Raw genomic sequence first — 22,740 nt, 5'->3', positions numbered from 1 at the left:
AACTTAGCAGGTAGCATCCCTATGGGGATAGAATCTCAATTCCTTCACAGGGCTGCCTGCCCCCCCCCCCCCCCCCCCCCCGGAGTTATGGGGGGATCCATATGCAGACCTAAGTTTCTAATGTTCTCAGGTAAGAGTGTGCAAGAATGCATGGAAGGTGAAATTGCGATACTCAGGTGAGCGCGTGACCCGCGGGTCTCTTGTTTAGCACTTGGCTTGAAATTCAACATGTGTGACTGCCATAATGGAAGTTTTGTAAACTTTTGTTCATGTCAAGCATTGTGTTGCTATGGTAACAGCATTTTTCAGTGATAATCATAAAAATTACCAGTTTATCTATTTCACTGAGTTTTTGAGAATTGAAGTTGAGATGTATGGCACATGTGACTACCATAATTCTTAAATAACCTATCGGCGATACGCAATGCATTGCCATGGTAACAACATTTTTTTTCCATAAGGTGCACGCATACAAAATTGTTGGTTTAGCTACCTCCCTCAGTTTTGGGTGGTGGGTATTTATCAGATTGAGTGATAGTTATTAGTTATTTGTTCCTTTAGGCAATAATTCTAAAATGTAATTTAGGGATAGAAACAACCAATGTAAAAATTATAATCAGTGTAATCAAGTTGAGTATTGCTAAATGTACAAAACGTGAACAATAGTTTTAATAAAAATGTTTCTAGACTATTACGTTTACAGTTATGGTTTACAGAGAAAAATAGTGATATCTCCTTATATTTTAGGCTTTATTCAGTGATGCCAAACATAATGGATTCACCATTTTTGTTCTAATTTTTGGACTCTTGCTATGGTGTTACGGTAAACAATCAAACAGTTACAGAAAAGACAACAAGTACACATGTTACTTAGGCTAAAAGAGATGACAGATGATGAGAGGGAAACTTGACACCTATGCCAGGCAGGCCATGCCAGGCAGGCCAGTGGAAGAGGTAAAGTCTCTATCCAGCTCCCAAATCCCAATGTGATGCAGGCATACTGCACGACCAGTCATAGTTACACTTTCTCCCCCCCCCCCCCCCCCCTTCGAGGCTTTTTCTAACTTTTTTTTTTCCAACTTTTTTTTTTTCTGAGACTGTCAAGATGGAAATATTTAGGCATATGGGTCAATGCCAGTCTGACGAAGTCTGCAGAAAACAGTAGGTGAAAGCCTACAAAGGTGAAATAAAACTTTGGTTGTGAACAAGGGAAAAATTGCTCTATTTGTAAGATTGTCATTCACAGTATGTAATTTGAAGCTTGTCCTCCTGCCTAAAAATTTTATACATGCATTTTACTATATACCCCTAGTGGCCGGCAATCTGTGCCTCCTGTTCCTGACATCACAGCTGAAGGCCATTTCTGAAGACACTAGGGCAGATTTGTCCATGAAAATGGGGTGATGTTTTCACCCTAATTTTGCTTTTATGGAAGTGTTGTCTAGCTATCAGTCAGGCTCATTATACAGCTCATAAGCTTTCTGTAGACATGAATACCTTCATATTAACAGTTCTGCAAATTTCTACTTTCAAAGAATTACCCAGAAAAGATAAATTTATCACCATAAAATTTGATATTGTCTGTCTTTGTCTTTCAGTAGAGTGAAGCCTTGTTTTCATTTATTGCAATTACAATTATCACAGTAGCAATCTGAAATCCAGACAGGCTACTGTATTACTGATTCAAAGGCTGAGTTTGTTACCAATATTGAAAATTCAATATGGATTTGAAGCAGTCTTCTTTCCTAGCAGCTTGGTGTCTCCTCTCATTGCTACAGGTGTCCTTCATGCTGCAGATGAGAGAGACTTCAAAACAGCCTTCTCATATTTTTATGAAGCGTTTGAAGGTTATGACTCCATTGACAACCCAAAGGCCATTGATGCACTGAAGTACATGTTGCTTTCAAAAATAATGCTTAACAGGTGAGTTTTAGTAGACTGTGGTTTCATATTCAGTTACCAAGCTAGTAAACTTGATGATTATGGCTTTACATTTGGTGTTGCTTTGGGGATTTTTCTGTGATTATTAGTACACACTCTCAAACTTTAGCAAAACTTCAATGAATGCCCATCAAGACTTAAGTTTCATATCATTACATAACAGGTTAACGGGGAAAATGTGACAGAGATTACACATTGAATCTAACCTAGCAGGCCATGCTCCTCATAGTCCTGGCATTGCCCTACAAGACAGTTTTGTATTACTCACTTGTTGCTTCTGCCTGTACCTTCCCTGTTGTAATGTGGTATTCTAGCATTAATAGTGTAGCTACATGTAAGTATGGCGTAGCCTGGTGTGGATATGAATTTTAAGTAGTGAAAATCAGATCTAATAAGAAGTCATACTAAACCTACACCACATAGATTGATAGCATAGGTATTTCTAAAAATGGGCACCATTCCCCATGTTGGGGTTCCCCTGGAACACAGTGCTTGGGGTGAGGAGGGAGACAGACAAAACCCTCAAATTAAGGAATCTTTACAAATCTTCTCTGAAACCTTCAGTGTAAGTTAATTTATGAATAAGTTAGGTTATAAATAATTCAGATCGGTGACTATAGTTTCAAGTTTGTTTGTTGCAGATTGGGAGATGGGCCAGAGGGGGAGGGGGACCAAACTGGGACCAATTTTCACTTTTGCATCTGCTTCTTGAAAGTGTATGATCATATTTTCACCAAACTTGACAGGTGTTATCACTAAAGTGTGGAAAATATATATGTGCAGTCGGGAACAAGCCCAAGGGCACAAAGCCCCCAAATGAGAGAATCTTTACCACTTCCTTCTGTAGAACCAAAAGTGATCAGCTATGTTAGTGGTGTGGAAAAAAAAAAAAAACTAAAAAGGTTTGGTAACTGCAGTGTTAAATCTATTCATGGCAGTACCAGGGATGGCCCTGTGAGTTTGAGTTGGAAGGGGATTGAGGTGACCATATTGGGGCCTAATTTTCACATGTTCTTTTCTTCTTTAAAAGACATAATGGTTAAATTTTTCATCAAACTGACAGCCACTATCACTGTAGTAACAATGTATATTTGATACAAGGACCCAAGAACCCTCTATCATGTATCAGTAGCTTGTGATTGACACTTCTAAACCTGTTAAGGACGGGCTGATTTTGCAACAACATGCATTTCCCAAAGACACTTGCCCAAGTATAATTGGGACAGTTAGAAATTAGAGCAGTACTATGTATGTTGTTATCAATTCAAAAGCAAGCACACCCTTACATAGGCATGCCTCAATTTTGACTCATTTTCACAAACAAGGATTAAGTAATATACAGACTTGATTAAGTTGTATTGAGATACATTCATGCAGTCAAGTTTTATGTACCTACAAAATTTAGATACGTTTTGACAAATCCTTTCTGAAATGTGACAAACAAAGGGAAATTAAGTAGTGTGCGTGTAGGAGTAAGTCGATTTTACAAGCTATCTATCTGTATATTTATCAAGAGGTCTTCGACACGAACAAAGTGAAACATGACAAAGTGTGTCACAGGTCATCTTGACTTTAAAATTGGCCTTTTCAAAGATGAACTTATTTGCAAAATCAAGATGACTATGTGTTATCTTGCCAATATGTTATTATCAGTTAGGCAAGCTCTATAAGCCAACAAAATTTTACAGCAGTCAAAGCAATGCAACGTCTAATACAAAATGCAGGGAAATTTTGTTTTTGTGTGTGTTTGTCTGTTTTTACTTAAAGACCTGATAAAACGGTTTAGACATTTTTTTCTCAATGATGTAATAATATTAAATGTTAAATTCTAAGTAATTCTATGGTTGTGCGGGTTTTTTTACTGTTCTGAATTTTGTTCTATATTTGTTAACATAATGGATGCAATTTCCTCGGTTATGGAAAACTTTCTATACTATCGCCGCATGCGGCGCACTATCACTTCTAAATTGTGATGATGTCTAAGAACGGAGTCGTCGATATTGATTGTCCGACCAGCGTAGCCATAGCCAGCGAGCTACAGCAAGGCTATGCTAGCGCAGCGCAGGGCAGCGACAGCCTAGCCGGCCGGCGGCTAGCGCTGGCGGCGGCCGGCTAGGCTAGCGAGCGCATAGCAGGCGCTGCGCTGCACTATTGTCATTGGCTAAGCCTTTAGACAAAAGAATATTTAATGAATTGTATCGGATTTAATACTGCCAATAATACAGATTACAACTGTGGTACGGTTGGATATCCATTATTTTCGGCAAACTCGTGAAATAGGCCCCACCACTGCGTGTCTGTACTAATAATACGGCGACTCGCCTGTTTAAATACTCGTGAATTCAGCCCCACCGTGTGGCGTTCATCGGTAGGTAAGCACGGCGGTGGGGCTGCCTTCCACAGTCAATACTCGTGAATGCGGCGAAAATGACTTCCTATAATAAAGCCCTCGACTAATTTAACGGCCAATTTAACCATAAATACAACCCTACCTAACCCTAAACCCTAGGAGGACCTACCCTTGCTGCTATAAACGCACGGGTACGGTGCACGCGCACTGCAGAGGGGCCTATTTCACGATAGCCCCACCACCACTGCGTGTCTGTACTAATACTACGGCGACTCGCCTGCTTTATAGGCCTAGACCTACTCAGCCCCACCGTGGCGTTCATCGGTAGATAAGCATGGCGTTGGGGCTTCCTTCCACAGTATGATTTGTAGCATAAAACAAAAACTACTCGACCAAAATTGACGATCATTCATGGTATCGTTTTTCTTAGAAAATGGCGCATCTAAATTACTGATAACAAATATTGCAGAAACTGACCATGGGAAACTGGTTAGGCCTTTTTTTTTTTTTTTTTTGAGCCACGACCCACCCTGTAAGTTAGTGTAACATATCCCTCTAGCTAGAGTGGAGCCTCTGTACTACTACCAAATATTCTGCTATTACTACTTACTAGTCTACTAGACCTAGTGGTAATAGTACTACTAGTAGTAGTAGTACTAGTAGACTACTACTTAGTACTACTAGTAGACTACTATAACTTGTAGACTAGCCTGCTACTAGATCTACTACTAGTACCTAGTTTAACTTGTTAGCGCCGGCAGACGGGCCAGGCCACGGCCGAAACGCTCCCGCTTGCTGCGGCCGGAGTAGCCGCTCACTTTGTGAGCGAGCTGGGTCTGTTCTACTACTTCTACTATCTTCTGCTACTTACTAGACAAACAGTTACAACTTACAATGTCAATCATGTAGAATACAGTATATCCTTTCTAACGTTAAACTATATGGGGGCATACCAGACATACCACTCTGTATTTCCCAGGCGATCGTTTCCGTGAGGTCTATTCTCGGACTTGGTGCCATGTTCATACGCTCTTGCACTGTCAGCGGGGGAGATGCAGCTGGTTCATATCGGTAAGGTGCAGCCCCACGATAACGTTCTGGTTCATCGGCTGCCTCTCCCTCCCATCTTCCCCTTCAACTTCATGTGCCTCCTCTTCTTCTCCGCTATCGTCAGAGCTGCAGTCTTCATCATCATCATCATCATCATCAATGTCGAAGTTTACCCATATAGGGGAAGACATTATGCTCGAGGTACCAGGTATTTGTGCAAGCTAACTTAGTGATAATGTACGTGGTACTAATGCGTACATGTCGACAGTCAGTGGGTCGACCGAGAGCGCACATACCGCGGGGCCCGGGCCGCGGCCGGGCTAGCTAACGTGTACGCGCTTGTACCAAGCTAGTAATCTACGGTGCTTGTGCTGAGCGGCGTCTGCTAGCTGAGCACAACTCCGTGCTTATACGTCATCAATCGGTTCTGGGGTGTTGGTCACGTGACTATCTTTTTCGCAAAAGCTGCAACGAGGTCCTCCAAAAATGTGATATTTGAGGGAGTTTCTGGAAGCGGTAAAAACCGGAACAACACTGACAACATATTTACATTGATAATCATGACATATATTTTACATTTCTTTTGCGTATTAAAACATTTTGCAAGCATTTTATTAGGTCTTTAATATGATTTCAGCATGAATGATGATTGATATTGGAGCTCAGCTCAAGTACAAAAAAAAAAAAAGAGAAGAAAAATGATACACATGGAGGATCTTTTTTTTTTTTTTTTTTTGGGGGGGGTTGTTTTTTGTTTGTTTTTGGTTAATGTAGGGCACACAGATATTCATCTGTTCCATCGCAGACACATCAGTTGTTATACCCCCACTCACACATAGTGTGTATGGGGGTATATAGGAATCACTCTGAGGTTAGATGGCTGTTTGGTCAGTCGGGTGGTTGGTCCGGTGGTCAATAGGTTAGTTGTAAGTTGCAGAATCTTGTGGATTGAATTTCTCATTTTTTAAACAAGTGGTTTAAACTGTGGCTGTGTGCTCGCCTATCATTTAGGTAGATGTGCAAGATACCTTTTTCGTCATTATGGAGTAATGCATTACAATGGTAATGGCATATTTTCATGAAAATCGTACAAAATGTTGAGGATTGAACAACTCTCTCAGTTATTGAGCAGTTGACCTAAAATTCGGCATGTGTGACTGCTGTCATAGGTAGATGTGAAAGATAACCTTTGTCATATTAGTATGAAGTGAGATGCGTTGCAATGGTAACAGCAAATAGAAAAATCATTCAAAATGTTGTGAACCGAACTATCCCAATTTTTGAGCAATTCAAATGCTAAATTCAGCATGTGTGACTGCTGTCAGTTTTTGAGCATTTGACCTAAAATTTAGCATGTGTGACTGTTATCACAGGTACATGTGAAAGACACCTTTCCATCAGTATGAAATAATGTGTTGCCATGGTAACAGTAAATTTCATGAAAATCATACAAAGTGGGGACAAGTGAGCCATTGCCATCACTCGTCGTCCGGCGTGCATTGTGCGTCATGTGTCATCCATAAACTTTGTATGCCTCAGCCCAAAGGGTGCTAGAGGCATTATGTTTTCGGATTGTCCATCCGTCCGTACGTCCGTCCTCATTTGTTTATGTGATAACTTGAGTAATATTGAGTGGAAGTTTACCAAAGTTGGTTCAAGTATAAAGTATGATGAGGCAATTACTTGATTAGATTTTGGGTGAAATTGGCCAGAGGTCAAAGGTCAGAAGTCAAAGTCAAATCATGAAATTGTATCCGTTTACACAATAACTCAAGACTGGATGAAGCAAATGTTGCCAAACTTTGTCCAAGGATGACATGTGATGGGGCAATTACTTGGTTAGTGTTTGAGTGAAATCAGCCGGAGGTCAAGCTCAAATCCTAAAATTTATCTGTTTACGCGATAACTCAAGACGGGAAGAAGCAAATTTCACCAAACTTGGTCCAAGGGTAACGTAGGATGGGGCAATTGATTAAGTAGGTTTTTTTTGGTGAAATCAGTAAGAGGTCAAAGGTCAGAAGGTCAAGGTGAACTGCTCAAAGTTTCACTATTTCCCCTATACACTACCAACACTATTCGCGATGCTTTGACAGTGAAAACGCCGTCCTTACACTGTGATTTAGTCGTCCTATGGTTGTGCTTTCGTCGTGAAAAAGTCGTGGTTTTATTGTGATATCGCTGTGAAATCGATGAGGTAGATAATGAGGTAGCCCCTTTGTCATGTTAATAGATCTTTGTTCGCCCTCTTTAGAAAATGTAACAATCGGAACAAAAGCACAGTTCTGGCGAGGGTGTCTTGATCGGACTCGCGAAAGCTTTTGTTATAGCGCAGCAAGCCGTCCGCAAATTTCTATAGTCGCGTGGATTAGATTACTACCATGGCTTACCGTTAGATTACTACATTGTTTGAATTCCCTCAGTTCATCGCGCTTTGCCGCCCGGGCACACGATAATCGCTTCGACTGCGAAGTGCACACAGTGAGGACGAAAAAAAAAAGATATAAACTTTAGCGAAAGTGCATGATCAGACTCTAGGTATATTCTGAAAACATGCATCTAATCGATCGCTTATTTTCCGTCGCAAATTACATGGTAAAATGTGCAACAAAATCATTTGTATTTTACGTAAAAACGTTTTATAAGACCTCCGTGAACACAATGTCAACGTAAAGCGTGAACTCAGTAAAATCGGAGAAACAGTAAACACCCTGCCTCACCCAAAACATCTGTATACTCTCCCTTAATCTGCATCGATTTCCACTCCAAATTTCACTTCGATGGAGTTTGTAATCCGTTCCTGTCGCCGTAACGAAAATGTCTAGAACATCAATGGTACTGAAAATGACTTTCCGAATATTCCGATGTATCAAAGGCAGGGCTCGACACTAACGGTGGCCCGGTGGTCCAAAATTTCAGAAATGAAGATTTTGATGGCCCGATCGGGCCACCAAAAAAGGTTGGATGTTTGCCTTTACTTTTGGAAATGAACAGCGGTAACAATCGGCTCCGTAAGATGCTAAAATTAATGTCAGATGTTTGCTTTATTTTTGGCAATGAATAACGGTAATATTCGATTCCGTATGATACAATAATGAATGTCGGATCTTTGCTCATACATTGTACTTTTGGAAATGAATAATGGTAAGATTCAGCTCCGTACGGTGCTGAAATTAACGTCAGATACTAGTATTTGATTTTGCGTTCGGAAATGAATAAAGATAACATTTGGCTCCGGAAGATGCTGAAATAAAATAATTATATAATATTGGATGGTCTCGAGGTTAATACAAGGAAATATTGGACGAGCTATGCACAAATATTGGACGAGTCGAAGACGAGTCCAATATTTTGCTTAGCAAGTCCAATATTTCCTTGTATTATCCGAAATTAGGACATCCAATATTATCATTATTATCCTACAGAGGATTTTAGCAAAGAATATTTTCACTAACCCTTTCTGTCTCTGAGTGCTATTCTATAGTCTCCTACCGTACTTGATCCTGACATGGGGTATGGTACACTCTTCAGTGCGAGTTAATCCATTTCATTCCCAGATAAAACAGAGATCTATGTATTTTGATGTACAATTTTAACTAATTGATATATGAAATTTGTTTGTATAAACACAGAATTTTAGGAAAAAAAAACACGATTTTTAGTTAATTCGTGATTGACCAATCACAGACGTTTTTACTTCATATTTCGGGTCATCTCGTATATATCAACCAATCACAGTGCAGTTTATAAAAAACTTTGGGGAATCCCCCTCTTGCCGTCCAATATTTTAAATATTGGTCGCCTCGGCAAAAAATATTGGTCGAGTTCAACAAACTGTCTAAGTGGGTCGGAGGTTATTAGGTGCGTCGACAAAATAACACTTGTATTTGGGCTCTAAAAATCCTCTGTATGGATAATGCTTTGACTTTCGGAAATAAATAACAATAATTTTCAACTCCGTACGATGACAAAATAAATGCCAGATATTTGCTTTTGATACGTTCGAAAGTCAATAACAATAACATTCAGCTCCGGAAGATGCTGAAATAAATGTCAGATGTTTGCTTTCAATTTTGGCAATGAATAACGGTAATATTCGACTCCGTATGATACAAAAATGAATGTCGGATCTTTGCTCATACTTTTGAAAATGAATAACGGTAAGATTCAGCTCCGTACGGTGCTGAAATTAATGTCAGATACTAGTATTTGATTTTGCGTTCGGAAATGAATAAGGATAACATTGGGCTCCGGAAGATGCTGAAATAAAATAATGTGGAATGGTTGCTTTGACTTTCGGTAAGGGATAATGATAACTTTCAACTCCGTACGATGATAAAATAAATGCCGGATATAATATTTGCCTTTACATTCGAAAGTAAATAACAATAACATTCAGCTCCTGATGATGCTAAAGTAAATGTCGAATGATTACTTTCACGTTCGGAGATGAAAAACAATAATATTCAACTCCGTACAATTATTAAAATGTCGGATGCTTGCTTTTACTTTCGAAAGTAGATAGCAATGACATTCGGCTCCGGAAGATGTTAAAATAAAAATAATGTCATGATGATTGCTTTTATGTTGGAAAGTGAATAGCAGTAATATTCTGCTCCGTACGAAGCTAAGATAACTTTCGGATGTTTGCTTTTAAATTTCAAAATGAATAACAGTAACATTTAGATGCATTCGATGGTAAAATTAACGTTTCATGTTTAATTGCTTTGACGTACGGAATGAATAACAATATAGTATTCAACTCCGTATGATGATAAAATATATGCCGGATGTTTGCTTTTCCGTTCGAAATTAAATAGCAATAACATTCAGCTCCGGAAGATGCTAAAAGAAATGTCGAATGATCCCTTTGACGTTTGGAAATGAATAACAATAATATTCAACTCCGTACGATGATTAAATAGAATACAGCTCGTTATTCCAAAGGTTCGTTGAAGGCTCTTCGGTACGAAGATTCGTTATTCCCAAGGTTCCCGGCGTTGTTCCGAATTTCATTTTCTGATTAACTATTCTTCGGAATAACGAACCTTCGGAATAACGCCACAATTAATGTCCAGATTAAAGAACCCCGTTTTCATTTTCGGATTAACGAACCTCTAGGTATCATCCTAGGGAGACTTTGTGTGTTTTGGATTAACGAACCTTCGGAATAGCAAACCATCGGAATAACGAACAGCACCCATAAACTAAATGTCTGATGTTTGCTTTTATGTTCGAAAGTAAATTGCAATAACATTCATAATAATCTATAAGCCTATTTGCTAAATCTTAGAACTCAGAATAACAGTAAGATGATTGAATGTTCTATTCATTTATTTTCGACATGACGCGCTTCAGTAATATTTGATATTTATTTTTCTTTGTAGTAGGACCGATGTAGTTTTTCTTAAGTTTTTCTTGATTTTTTTTTTCGGGCCACCAGAAAGTTAGTGTGGAGCCCTGATCAAGGTCATTGGCATGTTAGCCCGATCGGACGCCGTGTTTTTACCAAAGAGTATAGAAGCGCACGAATGTGATTTTTACTACGACTGGGCTGTGTATAGTTATGCCACTTGATAAATGTTGATGTACAGCGAGAGTTATCAACATTTAAATTATGTAGGAAGCGTGATCGTTCGTATTTTGTCATGAGGGTATTTAAAATTCAGATAAACATCTCATTTCTCCCATGCCGTGTGGCGGAATCCGAATGACTGTCACAAACTACATTCGAGTAAACCTCTATCAATGTACCCTACCATGCCACACTACATACATTGTAGCTAACACGAGTCCATGAGAGTAATGCGTTGCCATGCATCCACGTGTGTCCGCACTACCAGTGAGCGGTCAGTGCAGGTGCGCAGAGCACTTGTACAAAGTGATGCGTGCACCTGATACTCTGGCGTGAACCATGCAGGGCCGTATAAAGAGAGTGGCCATCTCGCTTTTTGGCTTATGTGTTTTGAAGCCTGTGATTGGTCAAAAGCTGGTCCCATGATCTACAGGCGCCATGTCGTTACTAAAGTGCGCTCATAATGCAGTGCCCACTGTTTACGACCCAAAGAGATTTTCCGCAGTGGTGGGGAGGAGAAAAATCTCTTTGTTATGACCACAGAACTCTGTGTTTACGACCCCTTTGGCTTGGTTATTTTGTTACGTCTGAGCGTACACGCTAACCCTGTTACGTGTAATACGCGCGGTAACGACATGGCGTCCAAATTAGCAGTTGGCCAGACTCTCTTTATATACGGCACTGGCGTGAACCTTAAACTCCTTCCACATAGATGAGAAGACCGGACAAGATCGACGCGACGGGTACAAGTGTCGATCACAAATCAATTAAAAGATGACTAGTATTCACACTGATTATGCCTGCATGGATAAGAATTTCAGCACAGCCTTTTTATTCACTTCCAATATGGGGTCTGTAGGCCTATATATTTCCGAAGTATACTTTCTCTCATGAGTCGATGGAATACTAGTACAAACTTACATGTATTCGTTTCTCTTTTCAGGCACAAAGAGAAAGAGGGAGAGAGAGGGGGGTGGGAAACAAACAATCAGAATACTGTTAGCGTTCGTTTAATATTGTACATTGTAGTTTAATACATTCTTAACTTGAAGCTACAATTTCTCGAATATTAATTCATTGCCTTTCCCACGGCCCTCAGAAACTAAAGTTCATGAACTTGCGGTGTGTCTTGTTTATCATGTTTGGCACGTAAGGAATGCGCGCATACTACTAGACAGGGCGTGTATTCTTCTGCCATTTCTTTCTTCAAAGTCTGAAATGTAATAACCGTCGAGTAGGTTTATTTCATGTGCTTCACATGTTAATCATGATGCATGCATGCCTGAGAGCGTTCGTTCGTCGTGAACCTTCGAACTTGCTCTATACTCAGACAATAATTTCGGGAATTTCCAAGGCAACTGAGTAATATTTCTTTTTTAAAACCATTAATAAGAACAAATGTAACCTGCTAATTGCTTATCGATAAATCGATAAAGTTAAAACTATCGTTCTTGTGCCTCACAGTGGTGTGGAGCGTATGCCGTTGAAACGTTCTTTTTAATGATGGAATAAAAAACAAGAACGCAGTTTGGTCGACCGTTCACAAGTCACCGCGGGGCAGCAAGATTTCTTGGGTTTAGCATGCTGTTCGCGCCAATATTTGTGTCTTGTGTCTTTCTTACGTGCGAAAAAGTTTGCTAGCGGATTACAAATCTCCCGAGTTTTGTAACCTGCTAATTTGTATGCGTGTATAAGAAGACATTGTAGGCTTCCTGCCAACCTCTTCAGAATATTAAACATCGTTAGAAAATATTTCAAATATTCCACCAAGTGTCTATACCAGATTGTTGTATTTCATTTCTAAAAATGCAAAAGCTCCCCCGTGTGAGAGGGGGACACCCCCTTCTCCACACATTACTAGTATAGACTTCTCTTCACTCACATAAAGTTGGTTACAGTGAAAGACGCACACGTCCATCAGAAGATGGTTGTAGCCATTCTCATTGTTCCCCGATCGATCAGTACACATTTTCTTTTTCTTGTTTTTTTGTTGTTGAAAAAGAATAAAAATATTGTAACAAAGTGTGAATTAGATCGTTGAAATTCAGATCTCGATACAAACTTTCCTCGCACCTTTAATCATCATCTATAAAGTTCTTACACAGTGACAGACGCGCACGGGACTCACGAGGTGACAGAAAAATCACGATTTTATAGCCATGCCCACTGTCCCAGAGTATTAAATTTCTTACATTTTCTTTTTAAAAAAATGTGTACATGATGAATTCCATAAAAATGGTGTTGAATATCATATCTAAAAATACAAATGCACCCGTGATGGTCTGTCACAAGCTCTGTGCTCTCTATTATGCTCCAGCTCTCCCTCGATTACGTGCTCTTCCCCTCCCGCACACGTAAATATGGATATAGTGCCTATACCTGTTACATGTATCTTTGGACACTGTTCCATACGAGGGTATGATTAACCCCCCCCCCCCCCCCCCCCCCGCCAAAAAAAAACATGCAATCGTTACATGGAGTTTCCGCCAGATGTTGCTTACGCTATATGAATAAAAAACCGCGTAGATAAGTAACAATTACCATAGGTACTCTCTTAAATTAAGCTCTTACCATAGAGGTCACATCAGTCGGGTCACTAATAAAAAGAACTGTTCATAGATAATCATATAGGGGCCAACCCCGATTTGTAAAGCCTGATGTTCTTTTTTTCTATTTTGTTTGCATTTAATTTTACAAACGTATACAAACTGTTTCTTGACATAAAAGCCAAGGTGCTCCCTGCCCCATCGTAGGTTGTTTAACAATGACCCGGATATTCATTAACTCCTTGCGGCTGGAAGCTTTTGTGCTTGATGATGATATCAAAAGGTGGAACGGCATTGAGTCGCTGAGCTGCGCATGCATGACCAACGATGACCGAGCTGTGCCGATATAATGGGTCGGTTTGGAGATGGATCTTTTCCACTTCCCTGGTTCGATGTAGAAGGTAACATGGACATTATAGTGCACTTCGTCGTCAGAAAACGACTAACAGTTATTTACTGTTGATCACCAAATCCTCGAAGTAGTATTCAGAGTAATTTCACAGTTCAAAATTTAACTCCCTTTAATCTCGTAAGCAGTTTATTACATGCAATTCGGTAAAACGTGAGATCGTATGGGTTTTGCATTGTCATGATCATGTTGTTTATATTACTCGAAAATATCAATAAATGAAATTCTTGCCTCGTATTGTTTTCATTACAACCGATTGAAAATTTGTTTTATATCGACGTAAACTGTGAATTCGTGAATACAAATGAAAATTGCTTGACTGGACATGCATGGGCACTTAAAAAACTGATCTATCCACAAAGAATATACATGAAGATTATCCCGTATTAATTCTATCAAATTTTGTTAAGGACAGAATTGCATTATTGTTGATAACGGAATTCATGATGCCGTAATTACGATAATTTACCTTGCACTGAATCGTAATATTGCTGTTAATGATACGGAATGTTGCTATAATCAGAATAACGAGTGCCGCTTAGTTATTTCCGCGTGCAGTATATGTCGTATATGTTGTTTGTAACAATACTCCGTCATATTTTGAACGGGCCAAGACACAATCACTCGCCCTGCGTATTATACTGTACATAATTATGACATAGTTCACGATATCCCGCTCGATAAAATGATTGGATGAAATGAGCGGCAACTTCTTAGCACTTCTGATTCTTGAGCAGATATATAATTTTCTTTAAGAGAATATCCATATCAGCGTTTTAAGCTTCATGATTTAAACTACGGAAATTGTTCTGTCTGTAGGCTGTGTTATCAACAAGGTTCTATATCTGAAAGAGAAATTGCAAGAGACTTTCAGTTTGCCACTGCTCTGCGTGGAAGTTTCGTCCGCATTTGCACGCTGTCAGGGGCCGAATATATCACTGTCATTATCGTAACACCTCGTCTTCATCATTATCACAAGCGCCCTCGATCCATCATTATCATCATCAAAAGCATTAAAAAAAATTTTCAACGTCATAGGGCTCGACACTAACGGTGGCCCGGGGCCACCAAAAACACACGTCGGGCCCCTAAAATTTCAGAAATTAAGATTTTGGTGGCCCGATCGGGCCACTAAAAAAAGTCGGATGTTTGCCTATACTTTTGAAAATGAACAGCGGTAACAATCAGCTCCGTAAGATGCTAAAAAAAAAAAAGTCAGATGTTTGCTTTTAACTTTGGAAATGAATAACGGGAATATTCGACTCCGTATGATACTAAAACAAATGTTGGATGTTTGCTTATACTTTTTGAAATGAATAACGGTAAGATTCGGCCCCGTACGGTGCTAACATTAATGTCAGATATTTGATTTTGCGTTCGGAAATGAAAAGGATTCTTAACATTCGGCTTCGGAAGATGCTGAAATAAATGTCGAATGTTTGCGTTGCCGTTCGGAAATAAATAAGAATGATATTCAACTCCGGATACGATGATGAAATAGATGCCGGATGTTTGCTTTTATACTTTCGAAAGTAAATAGCAATAACATTCAGCTCCGGAAGAAGCTAAAGTAAATGTCGAATGATCCCTTTGACGTTCGGAAATGAATAACAATAATATTAAACTCCGTATGATGATAAAATAAATGCCGGATGCTTGCTTCTACGTTCGAAAGTAAATAGCAATAACATTCAGCTCCGGAAGATGCTAGAATAAATATCGAAAGATCCCTTTAACGTTCGGAAATGCATACCAATAATATTCAACTCCGTACAATGATTAAATAAATGTCGGGTGTTTGCTTTTACTTTCGAAAGTAAAGAGCAATAACATTCGCTCCGGAAGATGCCAAAATAAATATCAGATGATTGCTTTTAGGCCTACATTCGTTTGGAAGTGAATAGCAGTAACATTCTGCAACATACGATGCTAAAATAAATGTCAGTATTTTGCTATAGCATTTCGAAATGAATAACAGTAACATTCAGTTGCGTTGCATGGGAAAATAATGTCTGATGTCTGCTTTGACGTTCAAAAATGAAAACAGTAACATTCGGCTCCGTATATACGATGCTAAACAATTGTCAGATTATTCATTTCACTTTCGGAAGTGGACAGCAATAGCATTCGGCTCCATGCGATAATGAAATAAATGTTGGATGTTTGCTCTTAAATCTGGAAATGAATAACGGTAATATTCTGCTCCGTACGATGCTAAAATAAATAACACATTGTTGTTTTTACATTTGGAAATGATTAACGGTATCTATCGGCTCAGTTAGGTGCTAACATAAATAGCGGATGTTTACTTTCACGTTCGGAAATGAATAGGGCCTAAGGATAATATTCAGCTCCGTAAGATGCTAAAATGAATGTCGGTTCTTTGCTTTTACATTTGAAAATGATTAACGGCAACATTCGGCTCCGTAAGGTGCTTAAATAATAGTAAAATTGGATGATTGCTTTTAATACAATTTTGTTTGTTTTAGGCTTTCAATACCGATGTAGAAATAAGGACGATACGATAAAATTAGAAGCTGAATGAATATTAAACGACATGTCTCACGTCCCGCTCAGGCATCTTGCACTTCTTTAATTAATGGTCTTGGTAAACACGACACGTGGTACGCGCCTGCCGCGATATAACGCATTGAAGAACCTGCATGGTAACGTACATAAACACGCATGCGATTTGTCGTAATTAATGTGGTAGCGAACGCAGGGATTTACGAAGACGAACACAGGGATTTACGAAGACGAATACACATGCTTCGTTGCATGTCTTTTCATGCTATTCTAGGTGCTCGCGTCGATCGACGAAACCATACTATACTGTTACAAACGACATGAACAATGCAAGTGGAGCTTCGTTTGTTGTATCGAAATGGATAAACAAGGTGCTGGAACCAAGATTATCAGCGGATTATCAAACTTTGCAACGCTCCAGAAGCACTGAAACAGCACGATTTGATCGTTCTTCGGCCGTGAACTAGTAGTGAAAAAGTCGTGGTTTTGGAGCCCAAGAGCTGCGGACAAAAGCCGATGTAACAATCGGCGGATTATCACCATGAATAGCATGTGTCTTTTGTTCGATTTTCACGCTGCATAACAAAAGAGTCAATCTAGCCGGCGAGGGGGCGAGGCAGGATGTCGGTGACTGTTCTGCCCGAAAAGCACGACTTTTTCACGACGTAACAACTACTAATCCACGGTAATATCACATCGATTCCAGCACATTTTCACAACTCGTTCACCACCTAATCACAACGCAATCACGGCAAAACCACGGGGACAATATGTAACTGCAAAAGCACGACTTTTGCACGACTAAATCACAACGAAACCACAAGTAAAGGACGGCGTTTTCACTGTCAAAGCATCGCGAATAGTGTTGGTAGTGATATCTATGCAATGCCTTAGGGTAATTTCTTGAAACATAGTGTACACATGTACTACCAAATAAAGATTCTCCAGAGAGAGTTTCAGGTCATGAGGGCAAAGGACAAAAGGTCAAAGGTCAGGTGGAAATGTTAGAATTTCACTTTTTCTCCATATCTTGCAAATGGTTCGAGGTATCTTCATGGAACTTGGTACATATGCATGTACTGACTGGCAGGGATTATCTTGGGAATTTAGGGGTCGTGGGTAGAGGTCATGGTCAACTCCTCAATTACTCAATGCATAACTTATAAAAGGTCCAAAGTCAAGTAAGACTCCTCAAATCCCCAAATATTATGTACCTGCACTCTTAGACTATATAGCAAACCTAGTTCAAGGAAAGTGAGCGTTCAACACATTTGTGACAAACCTGTCATATCAGTATTTTGCTAGTTACGTGAAACTGTCATCACACATTGTCAAGACATTGTACTATAGACCTATTAGGAGAACCATGCATACCAGTTACCATAGCGACATTTCTAGTTAGTTACATTTTCATCTTCTTCTCAAAACCCCCTCTACCGATTTTCACCAAACTTGCTAGATAGTGTACCTAGGGGGATAGGATGTCAGTTTGTCAAATGGGCACCATGTCCCACCTGGGGGGCCACCTGGGGGCAGCCACCCCCCCCCCCCAAAAAAAAAGGAATCTTAAAAGATCTTCTCTATAACCAGAAGTGATAGAGCTAAGTAGATACTATGAGTTAGTACATTGAGGAGTATAGTTTTAAGTTTGTTTATGGTGGAATCAGAGGTGCGCCCCATGGATGGCACGGGGGGGGGGGGGTCCAAATGGGGGCCTTAACCCATCAATGTACAGTCCTCTTGTTAATCACTTATTACGTTCCTATCTGTGAAGTTGGCCGGAACTTAGGCACAATCTACACTGTGGCGCGATCTGCACACGAAAGGGCCTTCATACATCATTGAAAAACTGACTGTCATTCCCACTAGGCCGGAGGGTTGATGTGTGTACACCCATGAGGATGTGCATTTAGTTATCTGAATACAGCACTAGTTTTATGTGAATGTTATGAAAGAAAATGATAAACTCTGAATGAATCATGAAAGCAATATGCTTTGTTTGTATTTAATTCATATTTCCTCTTCGTTTAAACCCATTTGTTATCACATCTTACCCACATGCAAATCAAAGCGTCCATAACACCCATCAGCCCCGGAGCTGGCTCTAGGACATTCCATTCGATGATGGGGTTTTTGTTTTGCAACATTGTCAAATAACTCTCATGTAAGCAAGTTCTTGCTACGGCTAGTCTATTTTATGAATGTATCATGATCTATTTACGCTAAGATAACCAAGGTCAAATTTGCAGAGACATAGAAAAAGATTTGTTATACAATCATGGAACGTTCAACTACTCATTCACCCTGTGCTGAAATCCGCATGTCTGCTCCGCACATGTTATGTTATTGCTCAAACTTTGATCACGATGGCGTGTGTGGGGAACATGCTGCTGAAAAGACCACGCTGCACGTAGCATGGTGCAAATGAATCGGACGTAAGAAGTCATATATTCAAGAGCTAAAACATACAAATAACGAAATCAAAATCCACAGAAAAGGTCTTGACACTGTAATGTATATCCCAAGTTCATGTTTGGCTGAGTTTTGAGAAGAAAGTCTACACTTTGTAAGATTTCCTCGTAAGAGATTTCAGGGATGAGATCAGTGAACTAGCTACTCATACAACAGTGTGTGTTACTGTAGAAGTGGCAAGAATGTTAGGAATGCACCAGAAAAGGTCGGCTGCAGATTCTTGGGGCGAAATTAGCCTTTATTGAAGCCCCATCTAGTATTTTATAATTGTATAATATTTTCTAATTATACCCCCGCCAAACGAAGTTTGAAGGGGGTATATAGGAATCAGCGGACGGTCGGGCGGTCGGTTGGGCGGTCGGGCGGTCGGTCCGTTGCAAATCTTGCGTCGCGAACCACTTCCTCAGTTTTCAACCGATTCCCATAAAACTTGGCACAGATGTGTGCCTTGGGTTGTAGATGTGCAAGACGTATTTTTTGACAGTACCCAAAAGTACGTTGCCATGGTAACGGCATATTATGGGCAAAAATGGGTACAAATCTTGCATCACGAACTCCTCCCATAGTTTTTGATCAATTTTTATGAAATTAGGTACAGATGTTCATCTGAATATGTTAATGTGCAAGACACATATTTCCGCAGTGGCAAAAAGTGCGTTGCCATAGTAACAGCATGTTATTGGTAAAATATAGGGCAAAATGCTTCATGGCAAAACTGCTTCATCAGTGTTCTTCCAATTCTCATGGAATTCATTTTGAATGTTTGTCTTAGGATATAGGTCAGCATGACACATTTCTTGACAGTGACAAAAGTATGTTGCCATGGTAACAGCTCATATTATGAGCCAAAATGATGGAAAATTTTGTGTTGCAAACTACTTCCTCAGTTTTTGCCCAATTTCCATGAAACTTGGTACAGATGTGTGCCTTTGGTTGTAGATGTGCAAGACGCATTTTTTGACAGTACCTGAAAGTACGTTGCCATGGTAACGGCATATTAATGGCAGAAGATCAAGGAAAGATCTTGCGGATTTAACTACTTCCTCACTTTTTTGACCAAAGCTTATGAAATGTGGCACACACCTTGATCTTGGTGGGAAGATGTGGAAGACATATTTTTCGGACGTGTCGGAAGCTGCGTTGCCATGGTAATGGCATATAAATGGCAGAAGATCAAGGAAAGATCTTGCAGATTGAACTACTTCCTCTGTATTCGACTGAAGCTCATGAAATGTGGCACACACATTGGTCTTGGTGGGAAGATGTGCAAGACATATTTTTTGGACGTGTCGGAAGCTGCGTTGCCATGGTAACGGCATATTAATGGCGGAAGATCAAGGAAAGATCTTGTGGATTGAACTACTTCCTCAGTTTTTGACAAAAGCTTATGAAATGTGGCACACACAATAGTCTTGGTGGGAAGATGTGCAAGACATATTTTTCGGACGTGTCGGAAGCTGCGTTGCCATGGTAACGGCATTTAAATGGCAGAAGATCAAGGAAAGATCATTCCTTGGGTAAGACTGTCGTCACAGGGCGGGGGTATTAATCACCTTCAGTGATATTTCTAGTTTTTCGTAAAATTGCAAATAAATATACTTATATTTATTATATTTTTGAAGTGCAATACAAAATATTTTGGAGGTTTTCAGTCCAAGGAATCTTCTTATTTTGAATAAAAAATGTAATAATAATATGCAGAGTTCTTGACTTAAGTCTGGATTCCATGAACCTTCTTGCAGTTACCCGTGAATACGAGGCATAAGTAATCAGCTGAGATGGAGTCGATGGGATTTTTTTTTTCCATCCAGAGTCAAAGAAGAAAGTGACAGGAAGGAAATGAAAAAGATAGAATAAACACCTGCTCAGTAGACTCTTTTTTATTAATAGTAACACAATAGTGAACGCAATACATCAGAAATTCAGTAGAGTTCTAGACAGCTCTAAATAATATATTAGTGGAAAAATGAGCAAAGAAAATAGGATTCCATCGAGTTCTAAATAGAAACCTGATGCAAATTTGTTGTCTACAAATTAATTTGGTTCGAGTTTCTTCAGAGACATGAATTTTGGTATAGCACTAAACCCGAGTGAACAAGCAAAAAGAAAAAATTTAATGCAAAAAAAAATATGCAGGTCTCTAGACCACTCCTGTGCATGCGCAAGCGTCAGCCCCCATGTCAGTGTCACTCTCATCATATAGGCCTAGGCATTTAGGCTACTCGTACTCGCCGTCGTCAACGTCATGGTCACTCAAAATAAATTGCATCATCATCAGAATTCATACATCAACACCACCAGACTCATTATTGTCATCACTATAATTCCAGCCAATCTCATCCACGGCAAAACCCTCAAAATCTATCCCATCATAGTCACTCTCGAAACACACCAGCAAACGATTCAGACATCGCAGATCTAGCTAGACATCTTGCACACAAAAATGAAATGGAGGTGGAAAACTATGATGAATACACGAAGACGATCGACAATGGCACTTTACTGTAGAAAAAATACACAGAACATATTGCACTGGAACAAAAATGGAGGTGGAAAACTACGATAAGGAAAACTAGGGTGAAAACATGAAGCTTGAGGACGAACAACGAAGACACTTTACGGTACATAGATAATCTATGTACGTCGTTTAATCGAAAAAATCATCAAACACTCGAACAAAAACTCACCTCCAAATTGTTGCAAATGAGGTAATCACTTAACAAAAAATGAACAAAACACTCTCAGAAGTATGATTGTACTCTGAAAATAGAGGGATATAATGATACGAAAGCAAAAGAGAGAAAAATGAGAAAAAATTGATGGGGAACGTAGAGAACTTATGCCACACTAATGTAATGCGAAACAGTAATGTAAACAGATATCGCCACACACTCTCTGAGGCAATCGATATTACGATATCGCGTTAAGAAATCACTGCTGTTGCTGGGGCAACAAAGATGCGCGCTGTAAACATGAATATTCTCCACATGCTCGAACCCCTGATAGGTGTTTAGCCAATAAGAGACATTCATGAATTAATTTCTTTGCATAAATTATTTTTCTGAGTCCCAGTAAGGAGCTCTGTGATTTGCTAAAATCATTCTACAGCTCCTGGCCAAGTCTGAAGTAGTGAGATGCCCTAGTTTTCGCGTAAATAAGGCACCCTACAGGCACCCCACAAAAGTGGTGGGGTTTCAGGGGAATGGGTCAATTGTACATTTTCATCTTCTTCTTAAAAACCCCGTGATAAATTTTCACCAAACTTGGAAGGTAAAATCCCTAGGGGGATAGGATCTCAATTCATTCAAGTGGGCACCATGCCTCACCTGGGAGCCCCCAGGGGCCCAAAACCTCACTCAATACTCCGGTGAACGCAAGACCCCCCGTGTATCTTGTTACCAGACGAGTGTGATGGAATATGCAAATGGACACCATGCCCCCAGCTCTCAAAGCTGCCCCCCCCCCCAAGTTTGCAATGTTCTGAGATAAGAGTCTGCAAGACTGTGTGGAATGTGAGCTTGCAATACTTAGGTAAGCACGAGACCCCCCCCCCCCCCCCCCCCCCCCGGGTCTCTTGTTGGGTTGTCCATCCGTCTTTCTGTCCGTCCGTAATCAATTTTGTGGACAGTGTAACTTCAAAACCACTTCAGGTATCCTAATGAAACTTAGCATTGCAATGTGTAAAACCCATATATGAGTGGACAAAGTTGTATGCCTATCAACTTTTGGGTGCACATGCTCAAGGTCAAATTCTGAAATTTCACTATTCTCACCGCCCCCTCCCCCCATGGAATGTCTGAAGGTATTTTCTCGAAATTTAGTGTATACATGTATTACCCAATAAATATTCTCCATATCTTGGAAATGAATCAAG

General features: G+C 39.8%; 1 protein-coding gene across 1 annotated transcript in view; it reads left to right on the top strand.

The window, feature by feature from the left end:
• LOC139737941 (26S proteasome non-ATPase regulatory subunit 11B-like) overlaps nucleotides 1-22,740 on the top strand; it is a 232,528-nt gene that overhangs the window by 134,668 nt on the left and 75,120 nt on the right. The window contains exon 7 of the mRNA XM_071648606.1: nucleotides 1,779-1,923. Coding sequence (XP_071504707.1) covers nucleotides 1,779-1,923 — 145 coding nt within the window. The remainder of the gene's footprint in view (nucleotides 1-1,778; nucleotides 1,924-22,740) is intronic.

This window comes from Diadema antillarum, unplaced genomic scaffold, assembly GCF_040938485.1.
Source record: "Diadema antillarum isolate AM-2024a unplaced genomic scaffold, OU_Dant_1.0 seq00000716_RagTag, whole genome shotgun sequence".
In the NCBI taxonomy this organism is placed as follows: Eukaryota; Metazoa; Echinodermata; class Echinoidea; order Diadematoida; family Diadematidae; genus Diadema; species Diadema antillarum.
Note: the sequence above shows the minus strand (reverse complement) of the source record. Positions and strands in the feature narration are given on the sequence as shown.